The 15456-nt window shown below is 38.1% G+C and overlaps 1 protein-coding gene across 4 annotated transcripts in view; it reads left to right on the forward strand.

The window, feature by feature from the left end:
- Positions 1-15456, forward strand: part of STXBP5L (syntaxin binding protein 5L) — a 379510-nt gene that overhangs the window by 357225 nt on the left and 6829 nt on the right. For all 4 annotated transcript variants that reach the window (XM_049877576.1, XM_049877583.1, XM_049877594.1 and 1 more), the window contains 2 exons: positions 6957-7317; positions 14100-14265. In XM_049877576.1, coding sequence (XP_049733533.1) covers positions 6957-7317; positions 14100-14265 — 527 coding nt within the window. The remainder of the gene's footprint in view (positions 1-6956; positions 7318-14099; positions 14266-15456) is intronic.

The following is a 15456-nucleotide window of genomic DNA, read 5'->3' on the forward strand; positions in this document are numbered from 1 at the left end:
TAACAAGCCTACTTATCAGAATGAAGAAAAACATGAAGTCTCGGTAAACACAAAATCTGCAGAAACAAAAGAAATGAAAAAAACATAGAAACAAAAGAAGTTCAGCACAGAGAAGGAACAAAGAAAACAGCACCACAAAAAGAAAAAATGGCAAAATGACAGCAATAAACTCACACCTATCAATAATCACACTGAATGTAAATGGCCTAAATGCACCCATAGAGAGAGTGACAGAATGGATTAAAAAAAAAAAAAAAACAGGACCCATCAATATGCTGTCTACAAGAGACACACCTTAGACACAAAGACATTCTTCTTGTTAGATGCCATCAAGTCAGCTCCAACTTATAGTGACCCTGTGTACAACAGAACGAAACACTTCCCAGTCCTGCGCCATCCTCACAATTGTTTTCAAGCTTGAGCCCATTGTTGCAGCCACTGTGTCAATCCAGTGAAACGAAGACATAAATTTATTAAAAAACAAAGGATGAAAAAAATATATCAAGCAAACAGCTACCAAAAAAGAGCAGGGGTGGCAATACTAATCTCAGGTAAAATAGTCTTTAAAGCAAAATCCACCATAAAAGACAAAGAAGGGCATTATATAATGATTAAAGAGACAATTTGTCATGAAGACATAATAAATATCTACACACCCAATGACAGGGCTCCAAAATACATAAAACAAACTCTAACAGCACTGAAAAGAGAAATTGGCAGTTCCACAGTAATAGGAGACTTCAACACACCACTCTCAGTAAAGGATAGAACATCTAGAAAGAAACTCAACAAAGAAACAGATCTAAAGGCCACAATCAACCAACTTGACCTCATAGACATGTATAGAACACTCCACCTAATGGCAGCAAAGTACACATTCTTTTCCAACATACATAGAATGTACTCCAGAATAGACCACATCTTAGGCCACAAAGCAACCCTCAACAAAATTTAAAACATTGAGATAATACACAGTACCTTCTCTGATCACAATGCCATCAAAGTAGAAATTAATAACAGGAAGAGCAAGGAAAAAATATCAAATGCATGGAAACCAAATAGCACCCTGCTTCAAAATCAGTGGGTAAGAGAAGAAATCAAAGATGGAATAAAAAAAATTCCTAGAATCAAGTGAGAATGAAAATACATCATACCAAAACCTTTGAGACACAGCAAAGCAGTGCACAGAGGTCAATTTATACCAATAGATGCACACATCAAAAAAGAAGAAAGGGACAAAATCAAAACATTAGCTATACAGCTCGAACAAATAGAGAACAGCAAAAGAAGCCAACAGCCACCAGAAGAGATGAAATAATAAAGATCAGAACAGAAAGAAATGAAATAGAGAATAGAAAAACAATAGAAAGAATTAATAAAACCAAAAGTTGGCTCTTTGAAAGGATCAACAAACCATTGGCCAAATTGACAAAAGAAAAACAGGAGAGGATGCAAATAACCCAGATAAGAAATGAAATGGGGGACATTACAGCAGACCCAACTGAAATAAAAAGGATCATAACAGAATACTATGAAAAACTAGACTCTAACAAATTGAAAACCGAGCAGAAATGGACAAATTTCTAGAAACACTCTACCTACCCAAAAACTAACACAAACTGAAGCTGAAGATCTGAACAGACCCATAACAAGAGAAGAGATTGAAAAGATAATAAAAAAAAAAATAATAACTTCCAACAACAACAAAAAAGCCGTAGCCCAGATGGCTTCACTGGAGAATTCTACCAAACTTTCAAAGAGCTTGCACTAGTACTACTCAAACTACTTCAGACTAATAGAAGAGGAAGGGATACTTCCAAATTCACTTTATGAAGTCAACATAACCCTGATACCAAAACCAGGCAGACACCACAAAAAAAAAAAAAAAAAAAATTACAGACCAATATCTCTCATGAATATAGATGGAAAAATTCTCAACAAAATTCTAGCCAATAGAATTCACCATCATTTAAAAAATAATAATAATATACTACGACCAAGTGGGATTCACACCAGGATGCAGGGATGGTTCAGCATTAGAAAACCAGTCAGCATAATCCACCACATATATAAAATAAAAGATAAGAATCACATGATCTTCTCAATCAATGCAGAAAAGGCATTTGACAAAGTCCAACACCCATTCCTGATAAAAACTCAATAAAATAGGTATAGAAGGGAAATTCCTCAACCTAATAAAGGGTATCTACACAAAACCAACAGCCAACATCATTCTTAATAGAGAGAGGCTAAAAAAATTCCCCTTGAGAACAGGAACAAGACAAGGATGCCATTTTTCACCACTCCTATTTAACATTGTAGTGGAAGTCCTAGCTAGAGCAATAATGCAAGAAAAAGAAATAAAGGGCATCCAAATTGGTAACGAAGAAGTAAAACTGTCCATATTTGCAGATGATATGATCCTATACATAGAAAACCCAAAAGATTCCATGAGAATACTGGAGCTAATAGATTCAGCAGAGTGGCAGGATGCAAGATAAACATACAAAAATTGGTTGGATTCCTATACACCAATAAAGAGAACTACAAAAAGGAAATCAGGAAAACAATACCATTTATAATACCCCCTGAAAATAAAATACTTAGGAATAAATCTAACTAGGGATGTAAAAGACCTATACAAAGGAAACTATAAAACACTGCTGCAAGAAACCATGAGATCTACATAAATGGAAAAACACACCATGCTCATGGATAGGTAGACTCAACACACCAAAAATAATTTAAAAAAAAAAAAAAAGTAAGGCTTATCAAATTCTCACAGTTACTGATGGAGAGTAAAATTCCTAGGAATGAAAATGTGGGTGGGGGAGAGTTTACTGGCGATAGAATTTTCATTATTTTCCTCAGCATTTTGATTTTTTTTACAATTGAAGTTAAAAAAAATTAAGAACCAGCTCTTGAGCAAAAAAAAATATATATATATGTTTTGAATTACCAGTTTTATACTGAACAAAATCCACTGATCTAGGAAATTCTTTTACAACTTCTTAATATGGTTGATAAACCAAAACCAAACCCGTTGCCAGGATCAGGCAATGTTTCGTTCTGTTATACATAAGGTTGCCATGAGTTGGAGCTGATTCAATAGCAACTAATAACAACAAGCATCAAGTGGGGCCCTTGTGCTACTAGGCATCTTGAGAGAAAAGCCTGGCAATCTACTTCTGAAAGATCACAGCCATTGAAAACTCTATGGAGCACAGATCTACCCTGAAACACCTGAGGTTGCCATGGGTGGTAATCTACTTGATGGCAACTGGTTTTTCCTCTTAAAAGAGATCTTACTGGCTAGGAGTGTACCTTACTCCAGCTTTCCAAATTACTAACCTCTCTTTCTATTATGACCTTCGTTCATTCGACCAGCAAATATTTATTGAGGGCTTACAGTGTGTTCAGAAACCCCAGTGGCATAGTGGTTAAGTGCTATGACTGCTAACCAAAAGGTTGGCAGTTCGAATCCACCAGGTCCTCCTTGGAAACTATAGGGGGCATTTCTACTCTGTTCTACAGGGTCACTATGAGTTGAAGTCTACTCGATGGCAAATTGATGGTTTGGGGTCTTTTTTTTTTTTTCACTCTGTGTTCTACACTCTATTTTAGGCACAATGAATATAATAGTGAATGAAACAGACAAAAATCTCTGCCTTCATAAAACTTACTTTCTATAAGAGAGACAGACAATGCATTTGGTAAATAAATAAATATATGGGATATTAGTAACAAGTACAAGGAAAACAAAGCAGGGAAGGGGATAGGAACTCTTGGAAGAAGGTGTGGTTAAATTTTGAACACAGTAGACGGCAAGGTTCCTTTATATCACCCTGTGGGAAATGGGAGTTGGGAAACCAGCAAAAATGCTGATATTCAGGCTACTGTGATTCCTGTAAGTTATAAATTGTCCTTTATCTCTGACCCAGGAGTCTCATGTCTTTTGTCAGCATTCATGAAACTGGCAACTTAACTTATTACCTTGCAAGTAAAGTAAAATCTCAGACTCTTCCTGGGGGCCATAGTTTTGGGGGACATCGAGGTCGATTGGCATAACATCATTTATAAAGAAAATGTTCTACATCCCACTTTGGTGAGTAGTATATGGGGTTTTAAAGCTTGCTAGTGCCCATCTAAGATACATCTATTGGTCCCATTCCACTCAGAGCAAAGGAAAATGAAGAAAACCAAAGACACAAGGAAAATACTAGCCCAAAGGACCAGAGACTCAACCAGCCTGAGACCAGAAGAACTAGATGGTGCCCAGCTACGACCAATGACCGTCCTCACAGGGAACACAACAAAGAGTCCCAGACAGAGCAGGAGAAAAATGTAGAACAGAATACAAATTCACGTAAAAATATCAGACTTAATGGTCTGAAGGAGACTGGAGGAAGCCCCAAAACCATGGTCCCTGGATGCTCTGCTAACCCAGAACTAAAACCATTCCCAAAGCCCACTCTTCAGACAAAGATTACACAGGACTATAAAACAAAAAAATAATACACGTGAGGAACTTGCTTCTTAGTTCAATCAGGTATTCAAGACCAAATGGGCAGCTTCAGTCCAAAAGCAGGATAAGAAGGCAGGAAGTGGAGGAACTGGTTGAATGGACACAGGGAACCCTACAAGTGGAAAGGGGGAGTGTGCTGTCACATTGTGGTGATTGCAACCAATGTCACAAAACAATATGTGTATAATTTTTTAAATGAGAAATCAATGTGAGCTATAAACTTTCACTTAAAGCACAATTAAACAAAAAAATTCAGACTCTTTACTAACATCTTGACTTTCTGGAGTGGGAGTGGAGACCCACAGGAGATGAGACTGGAGAGATAATTTGGAGCCAGAACACGTAGGTCTTTATAGGACACAATAAAGACTTAGACTTTTACTCGAAGTGAGATATCAGGCTTTTAAGAAGATAAGTGACACAACTAACTTTCATTTAACAGGATCATTCTTCCTGCAGGGCAAATACTAAAGGAGTAGGGGGTTCAAGGCAGGGAGACATTAGGAGCTTAGTACAGTAATTCAGGTGAGCAGTAGATAGAGTAGAAGTGGTGAGAAATGATCAGAATCTGAGTATATTGTGAAGGTCAAGCCAACAGAATTTGCTAAGAAATTGAATTTAGGATGTGAAAGAAAGGCAGAGGTCAAGGTGTCAGTACAAAATAACTGAATGCCTTCTCTACTCTCTTCAAACCTCTAATACCGTCCCTCCCCACCCCCATTTTCAATCTCAGCTAATGACTACGTGTGCTATTTCACTGAGAAAACTGAAGCAATCAGATGAGAACTACAATGAGCTATCACCTTCTACCAACAAGTAAAAAGATAAATACTTATTATAAAGGAAACAGAATAATTGCTGGTGTGATTTTCTTGAGTGGGTGAGAGGGGATAGAATCTAGTGGACAAAGGCCTGAGTCAGAAGCATAGAAAGTTTATTCATAGTAACAGACGAGAAGGTAGAGTCCATGGAGTTACAGGCAGGTACGTTGGTAGATGGTGGCAGCTCATTGTAGTTCTCATCTGATTGCTTCAGTTTTCTCAGTGAAATAGGACACGTAGTTATTAGCTGAGATTGAAAACGGGCGGGGGGGTGGTATTAGAGGTTTGAAGAGAGTAGAGAAAGCATTCAGTTATTTTGTGCTGACCCCTTGCAAGCATTAGGTGTAAGTAAAATGGCTTCCAAAATGTACGTTTCAGACCTTTTTAACCTAATTTAGACTCTTTCTAAATCCAGTATACTACTATGTTTATACTTAGAAAAATCAGCTCTTGACAGGTAATTATTGGAATGTGATTTTACAGAGTAGAAGGATCAATCTTAGATGAATTCTAATTAAACTTTAGTTCTTCATAGCTCTCAGCATTGTTTCTTCTTCATGGAGGTCAACACCTCGACCCTCAGACTGAAGCCTAAACTCCTCCTCCTGTAAAGATTTAGAGCCTTGGAAATCCTATGGGGCAGTTCTACTCTGTCCTATAGGGTTTCTGTGGGTCAGAATTGACTCAGTGGCAATGGGATGGGCTTAGGGAGAGTCTGGAAATGTGCAAAGGTCCTAAGCTTTATAGTATCCTCTCCTCCAGGAATGGTAAAAAGCACCCATAGGTAATGGTTTGGCATGGATATTCAACCTTGGAGAATCCAGGTGAGTAAACACCTTTTTTGTGTAAAGACACAGAAGCCTGCTTAAGAGCAGAAGGTGAAAAGTTTTCTTTTCTTTTCAATAAAATAAAAATTGCCAACATGTTTGAAAATAGATCATGGTGATGGCAGCACAACATAGTGAATATAATTAATGTCACTGACTTGTACACTTAAAATGGTTAGAACAGCAAACTTTTGTTTTATATATTTTACCACAATAATTTTTTAAATGCTACTGTAAATTCTAGACATGGAAATTTCATGAAACTTATCCTGAATATTCAATTTCAGAAGAAGGAAAAAAGGATTTTCTAGCAAATGAGCCTGTGGTATGATTTTTTTTTTTCAGTTGAAGTTATTTCACTAAATTAAAGCTATAAATTTTTTTATGTTTGCTTTTTTAAAAATGATTTTAAGGGAGATTGTTTAATACAGTGAAAGAATACTGGACTCTAGGAGTCAGGTAACCTGAGTTGTAGTCCTGGCTCAGCCAACTACCTTTCTATGTAACCTGGCCAAGCTCCATCATCTTTCTGGGTTTTCATTTTCTCATTAATATGAGAGGATTTGACAAGCTAATGTTTTAGGCTTCTTCTAGAGTTAAAATTCTATGATTCCAAATTTTTTCAACTGATGAACTAAAAATCTACTCATTAGTATATATTATTGCAATATTATGACACTCTAGATAAAAAATATCATAATGAAAAAACTCATTGCTCATAGGTGAATAACAGATGTCTTAGGAAGAATTTCACGGGCCAGTGATGTGAAGTTGTTTTTATAGGTACACTCCTCTCATTGAAAGGAGCCGTGCTAACATTCTCCTGCATGGACCGAACGGGTGGATTAATGCAACCGCCATATGAAGTTTGGAGGGATCCAAACAATATAGATGAAAATGAAAAATCTTGGAGAAGAAAACTGGTCGTGAACTCCCCCTCTGCATCCCAAGAAATAGGAGATCATCAGTATACAATAATCTGCTCAGAAAAACAAGCCAAAGTCTTCTCACTGCCTTCTCAGACTTGCCTTTATGTTCATAGCATCACCGAGACGTCATTTATACTGCAAGCAGATGTGGTGGTCATGTGTAACAGTGCCTGCTTGGCGTGTTTTTGTGCCAATGGGCATATCATGATAATGAGGTACTTGCCTTCTTTATAAATATCTGGTAATCATAACAGTGCCAGCAAGGTAGAACTCTGAAGAGCAAATGTGTAGTGTGCATGATGTTATCAACCTGGGATCATTGTTTCATTATGTTTGTGAGTAACAATTGTGAATAATTGTTCAACAACTTAAGGAGAGTTGAGGGGTGGGGTAGGGCAGGGGCTGGCTAAAAGTACCTGGTACTGTGAATGGAATATATATTTTAATAGGCATTCAGGAATCTAGGGAAAGTGATTTTCCAGCCACCTATATAGTCATTCAACAAACATTCATGGAGCATATGTTATCTACCAGATGTTAGGCCAGGTACTGGGAATATAAAGGTGAATAAGCTACAAAGAAAAGAAATTAACTCTATGTTTCATAGTTCACGCAAGAATTTTACATCCAGAATTTCACTTGAGCCTTATAGCTTCTCTAAGACATAGGATAATGAAGTATTATTTATATTCTCAATTTCACATATGTTAATAAATCAAAATTAAGTAATTTGCCTGTAATATAAAATCTATGATAAAGTGAGGCCAACACTGAACAGGATACTAAAATCAAATTAGACACTTTACAAATAAGGTATTAATTGAGAGATTTCACTCCACTGTTAATGAAATGAAATTAGTGAGGACATTAAAATAATAACGAGTGATTTTATGAATACAACAAACAATAAATATATACCATGTAGAAGTCACTGTCACTCTTTTCAATACTTCATGTAGTTCTAAAAATGACTGAGACAGTTAAACACTACCAGGTCTGTAAAGGATATCAAAATTAGTAAGATGTGGTCCTAGCCCTCAAGAAGCTTACTGCCTAACTGGGAGATAAGACAGGGACACAAGTAATTTTAACACAAGCAAAATGAAAATTCCAACAGAGGAAACATGAAACTGAATTCAAAGCCCTGCAATAGTTGAACATACTTTATAAAGGGAAGTTGTGGGGAGGAAAGTAAACTAGAGGTAGACTGGGGCAAATCGTTGAGGACGTTGCATGAAAGGCCAACGAGTTTGACCTTAATTAATTAATTAATAGAGAGTGGGATTTTTCTAAATTCTAAGCTATGTACAGGTTTCCCCACTATCCGAAAGTAGAGCATTCCTATGAAACTTTTCCTAAGCCGAAATGGCGCAAAGCAGCAAGTACCATTAATTTATATGGGAAATTTTTTTGAGCCTTCCCAGGCCCAAAAAATAACCTATGTCCAGTTTTACACTAAGCATAATACCCTTACAAGCTCTCTTAGGCTTTTCTGATACCTTAGGACAAGTTTTGCTAGCTAATGCACAAAAAGAATCTAGAGAAAGCACAGATGCTCACAGACACAGTTCAAAGCTGTGGCAGCTGGATGTGAGATGCTGACTGTAGTTCAGGGTGCATACTGCCTCTTTAAGGGCTCGCTGCAAAACATGCTGAATGCTCTTTCCATTTTTCGCCTTTTTTCATAAAAGAAAAAATCCTCTTGAGATTTCTTTTGACTAGCAAAAACAAGTACTAAGGTAGGTCTTAGAAACCTGTATTAGGAAATGTGCATGGAGAGAGAGGTTGAGGTGGGCTTTTGAACTGAAGTGACAGCTGTATAGAAGGCAAGAGGGACCAGGTGTGAGGTATAACGGAGGGAAGCCTGCTGAGCATAACAGTGGGTTGTGAAAGGTAATGGAGTCGATCAAATCTCAGTTAGCTAAGAACTTAAAGGTAAATTTTTTTTTTTTTTTTTAATTTGGGTAACAGTGATACCTTTCATAGTAGGAGAACCAGAAGGGTTTGGAAAGACTAATAATGAGAAATTTGAGAATAAATATTTGGAATTTAAGGTGCTTATAAGCTACCTGGGTGGTGCAAACAGTTAACATACTCAGCTGTTAACTGCAAGGTTGGAGGTTCCAGTCCATCCAGAGGAACCTAAGAAGAAAGGTCTGGCAATCTACTTCCAAAAAATCGCCCATTGAAAACCTATAGAGCACAGTTCTACTCTGACACACATGGGCTGTCCTGAGTCAGAATCGACTCAGCAGCAGCTGGTTTTACTGAGCCGTCCAGCAGAGGCTTAGCAGGCAATCTGAGGCCTAGATGGAAAGAAACACGGGCAGAAGATCCAGTTTAGGAAGTGCTCTGTGTAAATGCGTTGGTGAAAGTTACATGAAGTCATCAAAGAAGATAGTATAAAAAGGGAGGAATTAGACTGACCTGAGGATGGGAACTTTGGGTATCTCTGCATTTATGTCGTGAAAGAATGAAGAGAATCCTGCAAAGAAGATTGGGAAGTCAACGGAGAGATAGCAAAAGGACCAGAATGGTATATCTTCGTGAAGTGCCAGTTGCCATTGACTCGACACCAACTCATGATGACCCCATGTGTGTAAGAGTAGAACTATGCTGCATAGGGTTTGCAGTCACTAATTTTTCAGAAATAGACAGCCAGGCCTTTCTTCCAAGCTGCCTCTGGATTCAGACTTCCAACCTTTCGGTTAGCAGCTGAGCACATTAACTGTTGGCACCACTCAGGGACTCCAAAAAGGAAACAAGAGTCTCAAAAAGATGGAGGATGGAGGTGATGAAGACTTAGTCAAAAATAATGGGTCAAAGAATTTGACTACAGGAAAAACACTAGATCGGGCAACTAATAGAGTATTGGTGATCTTAGAGAAAGCAAAATTTAGGAGCATGGTGGAGGCAAATCTAAATTTTCATGGGGACAAAAATAGAGGCAGTGGTATAGATCAGGGGTCAGCAGACTACACCTCGTGGTCCAAATCTAGCTTCCTCTCTTCCTGCCCCCATTCTCATTGGCAAGCTAAGAATAGTTTTTACATTTTAAACATTGAAAAACAAAGAAAAACATTTAAAACTACATGAAATTCACCTTTCAGTGGTCGTAACTAATTTTTAGAACACAGTCTGCATTTGTTTAAGTGTTGCCCTTTACTGCTTTTGCACTACAATAGCCAAGTTAAACAGTTGCAACAGACACCAGGAGACCTACAAAGCCTAAGATATTTACTATAAAACAAAAAGCTATTGCCATCGAGTCATTCCAACTCATAGTGATGCTATAGGACAGAGTAGAACTGTCTACAGGGTTTCGAAGGAGCAGCTAGTGGATTCGAACTGCCGACCTTTGGCTTAGCAGCCGAACACTTAACCACTGCACCACCAGGGCTCTGAGATATTTACTATCTAGCTCTTTAAAAAAGTTTGTAGACCCCGGGTACAGATTATTCATTCTGGAAATTTTGTAGTTAAAAAGAGAGATGAAAGAGACGTAGTTCAAAAATGAAACTAGGTTTTGAGTATATTTGGGGTGGGGGGTGGGGTTTGTGTGTTTTTTAGTTTTTAATAGGGGAGACATGAACAGATCTGTAAGCCAAGGGAAAGTAGTTAGGGGAAAAAAAAGTTCTGAAAGAATAAAAACATTCATTTTATGGTCCCTTTTATATATTTCTGGTTCTCTCTCTCTTTCTCTACCTAGTTTTCCCTTTCTCAAACCATTGTTAGACATTACTGATGAAGGTCATTCCAGCCTTGTTTAAAAATGATGACAGTGATGACAAATGATGACATTAACTCCCGACAGTTTTGAAGATAAGTGTGTGTTGTGTGTGTGTGTCTCTCACACACACCCCCCGCCCTCCTCCAAACTAGCATTTAGTTGCTCAAAATTTGTCTTACATTAAACTATTACTGCCTCACAATTGGAAGTTTAGTGTGATAGTGATTACTTACCCTTTATTTTGCAAAATTTTAATTTCTTTTTTTTTCTCAAATGGCATTATGCATATCTCGAAATTAATTTCTCTTTAAATGAGTATCTCTAACATTTACATTTATGAGGAAGGAGATTTCTTGAGAAATGAAAAGTAAAGAATTTAAAATGCAAGAAGAGTCATTGATAAAATATCTCAGCCTTCTTTTGCCCTTTGTAAAATCTACTTTTCATGAAAACGGCTACTTTGATAATACATCGTAAGTGGAAACTGTGTTCGTGAGGATCATCAAAACAGATTTTTGAAAAGGGAATGATTTTGACATGATTTTAATAACATATATTGACTAGGAAATAATGATATGTGTCCTGCCCTGTATCTTTAGGAACTGAATCCAACAAATTGACATGTTCCTGACCTTGATCATCTTCCCTGTTGAATATATCCCCAGGACCTTTCCAGACCTCATCAGAATTTAACTGTCCTAAGCCCAAGCTCTCCAAGTCCTATTTTACGATAGATGGCCAGTAGCTAATGATTGCTTGTGTGCTAATACATCCAGACCTAGAAGAGCAACCTCGAGAGTAGAAAGAGATTAAAAAAAAAAAAGAGTTGCCAGTTGGAGTCGATTCTGACTCATGGTGACCCCATATGTATCAGAGTAGAACTGTGCTCTATAGGGTTGTCTTGGCTATAATCTTACAGAAGCAGATCACCAGGCTTTTCTTCTGTGGGGTGAAGAATCCCAAAGTGATTAGGGGTAGATTCAAGCCCCTAATCTTTAGTTTACTAGTAGAGTGCAAATTGTTTGTTTACACAAGAGCCTTATCTATGTATAAGTTCTCAATCTGGACTGCAAGAGCCATTTTTAGTTGGAGCCACCGCCGTTAGTTACCTGGCATGATTTCAGGGCAAAAGTGTCCTGCACGCGGAGTTTTTAAAGCTTTTTTTCAATTTTAAGAACAGTTGTTTCCCATTGTTGTTGTTGGGTGCTGTCAAGTCGATTCCAACTTCTAGTGACCCCATATGACAGAGCAGAACTGCCCCACAGGACTTTCTTGGCTGTAATCTTTATGGAAGCAGATCACCAGGTCTTTTTCCTGCAGAGCCGTTGGGTAGGTTCGAACTCCTAACCTTCTTAGCCCTTAGGAATTGTTTCTTTCCCTTTCTACCTGAAGTGCCTTTTTTTGTTGTTTTCTTTTCTTGGCCTACATTTATTATGTTAAATAGATAAAGCCCATCAAGAAAGTCAGTTGGAATATCCCCACTACCCTGAACCATTAATTGACTGAATCGATCATGCAAGTGCACTTAACTGGGCTTGTTTTGAACCCATATCCTAAGGCACTTGGTACCTGAAGTGCCACAACAGGGCTATCCAATAAAAACGTAAAGTGAGCCACAATGTGGGTGACATATGTAATTTTAAATGTTCTAGTTAGTAGCCAAATTTTTAGAAAATGTAAAAAGAAACAGGTGAAATTAATTTTAGGATTATATTTTGTTTAATTCAGTATATCTAAAATATTTCAACATGTCATCAATTTAAAAAATTATTGAGATATTTTATGTTATTTTTTAATACTAAGTCTTTGAAATCTGCTGTGTAATTTATACTTACCACATCTCAAGTTGAACTAACTACATTGCAACTGCTCTATAGCCACATGTGCCTAAACCAAAAATCCCTTGCTTGAGTCGATTCTGACTGAGAGTGACCCTCCAGGACAGAGTAGAACTGCCCCATAGGGTTTCCAAGGAGCAGCTGGTGGATTTGAACTGCCGACCCTTTGGTTAGCAGTTAAATGCTTAATGACAACACAGTGCTATTGGAACCTCATAAAACCCAGTTTCAGTGGCACAGATTTCAGATCCAATTTTATAAAGTTCTAGGGCTCAAAGTGTATTTACAGACTTTCCTAAGAGAGGAAACCCTGATGGTATCGTGGTTAAGAGCTACGGCTGCTAACCAAAAGGCTGGCAGTTCAGATCCGCCTGGTGCACCCTGGAAACCCTACGGGGCAGTTCTGCTCTGTCCTTTAGGATCACTAGGAGTCAAAATCGACTCCACGGCTACAGACTGTTTTTTTCTCCCATAAGAAAACAAGTACTTTTTTCCCCCAAAGATCAAACGGTTGCTAATCTTATGATCTGGGATCATTTAAAATTATTGTGCACACTTAGTAGGATGGTTTCAAAACTTAAGATTTAACTACAGGTTTCCTTTTGGTTTTGGCATTAGAGGTATGATTAAGAAACAATATAACAGGTTTTCGTCAGTGGTTTCTAAAACTGATTGTAATGACAGTATCCAAAGGGACATGCTGCTGACCGGTTAGGCAGAACGATTCACTCACTACATTAGGGTAAGCATGTAGCCACCAGGTAAGACACTGCAGAAGTGCGTTATCGAGTTGGATGTACAGTCTGATCTACTGTTTATGCCTTAGTCTCATTTCCTCCCAGCCTCGGCCGTGTTTGTTAATCACGCCTTCAGTGCAGGTGCCCTAAGCTGTGGGTAATTTTTAAAAAAAAAAAAAAAAAAAAAAAATTTTTTTTTTTTTTAGAGGAGGACGGACGCGGGGGGCAAGGCCACTGCATTTCCAGACCAGTGAACTGGACTTACCCCACACCCTCTCGGTGCATGACCTCCTCAGGCTCAGGAGTTCTGCCTCGAAAGGACAGTAGAGCAAACGTGCACTCAGCCTCTTCCACTCGCGGCGCTTCTGCCGTAACCAAAGGCCGTAGCCATACTGTAGGAGTCTGGCAAATGCTGCAAAAAGTGCCCCCTGAGACCGCTGGCCACTGCATTTAATCCTTCAAAGGCATTTGCTACGTATCCACATGGATTAAGAGAGAAGAACTGTACCCACGGTTTTAGTGTGTATGATTTTATGTGAAATTCTAGCTTATTACCACCGAGGCTTCAAGTCATAAGGTAGTGGTAAAAACAAAAAAAGTGTTTCTGTGTAAGGATCTGCAAATTCTATATAGAGGAATTAAAAGTTTCTCAGAACTAAAGTATGAAATGTGAATTTTCTTTTTCCGTTCAGCCTCCCTAGTCTGCGCCCAATGTTGGATGTTAATTACTTGCCGCTGACGGACATGAGGATAGCGCGGACGTTTTGTTTTACCAATGAAGGACAGGCGTTGTACCTTGTCTCGCCTACTGAAATTCAGCGGGTGACATACAGCCAAGACATGTGTGATCATCTACAGGTAGGTCAGGTGCATTTATGAAAAAAACATTGTATCTGGCTGTAGAAAGAGAGCTTGAGAGAGATGTCTACAAGCTAAAATCTTATTGGATCAGACAATAAATATGCCTCTCCTGGAATATGTTTTGAATGTAGTCTTTCTTCATTGTGCCCTTATCAAATTTCTAGTGTGGTACCAGGTATACAGAGAAAAAGGAAAAAAGAAAGAAGGGATAATGTGAAGATCATCCATATTAATAGTTAATCTTTATTGTTTGTTTTTTGCCCATAGAGACTATTATAAAAGGTATAAACTCTTAGAAAAATTTGCGTGCAGTTCAGGGGAGTTCATGGATTTTTTTTTTTTTTTAAGAAATCCTAATTTCAGTTAAGGGTCCTGCAAAATAAATATATATCCTGGGGTGTACAATTTGGCATTTATCTTGGATCACAGCAGTGAGCACAGCCTACAGTCAGGATGGGTGTAAAAGCCTATGTCATCTTGGGAAACTGAGAATGGTCATAATAGTTTTAAAGAGTATCTTTGAGATTTATCTAGTTCAACCCCCTTATTTTCCAAATAAGAAAACTAAAACCCATTCATTATAATGCAGGAGTTAAAAGTGTAAGCTCTAAACTATTTGAGTTGTATTTTGCCCCTCGCCCCCATCCAGGTGACTCTGGGCCTGTTACTTAACCTACTGGATGCTCCACCTGGGAGCACTGCTGTGAGAATTAAATAAGAATTCATATAAAGCACTGAGCACAGTATTAAATAAGAATTCATATAAAGCACTGAGCACAGTATTAAATAAGAATTCATATAAACCGCTGAGCAAAGTACCTGGAACATACTAGCCTTTTTTTTTTTTTTTTAATAAATTATTCAACAAGTATTTGTTAGGTTTTTTCCTGTAAGCCTGGTACCTGGCTAAGAATACAATAATAAGATACAAATCCCAACCTGCTAGCGTGGAGGGAGAGATAAGCAAACAGACAACCACAATGATATATGGAAAATGATATGTGTGGCTGCATCAGTGCTGCAGAGACAATGAAGGGAGCACCCGGGTAATAGGGCAGGGAGAGGATAGTTAGAGAAGAGTGTGGGCACAGGTGACTTCTGAAGGGAAGTAAAAGTTATTCAGGTGTTTGGATGGCTGAAGATGGAAAAAGTAAAGATATTCTAGACTGAAGCAGTTGTCGTTGTTAG

The sequence above is a fragment of the Elephas maximus genome, chromosome 1 (genome assembly GCF_024166365.1).
Source record: "Elephas maximus indicus isolate mEleMax1 chromosome 1, mEleMax1 primary haplotype, whole genome shotgun sequence".
Taxonomy (NCBI): Eukaryota; Metazoa; Chordata; class Mammalia; order Proboscidea; family Elephantidae; genus Elephas; species Elephas maximus.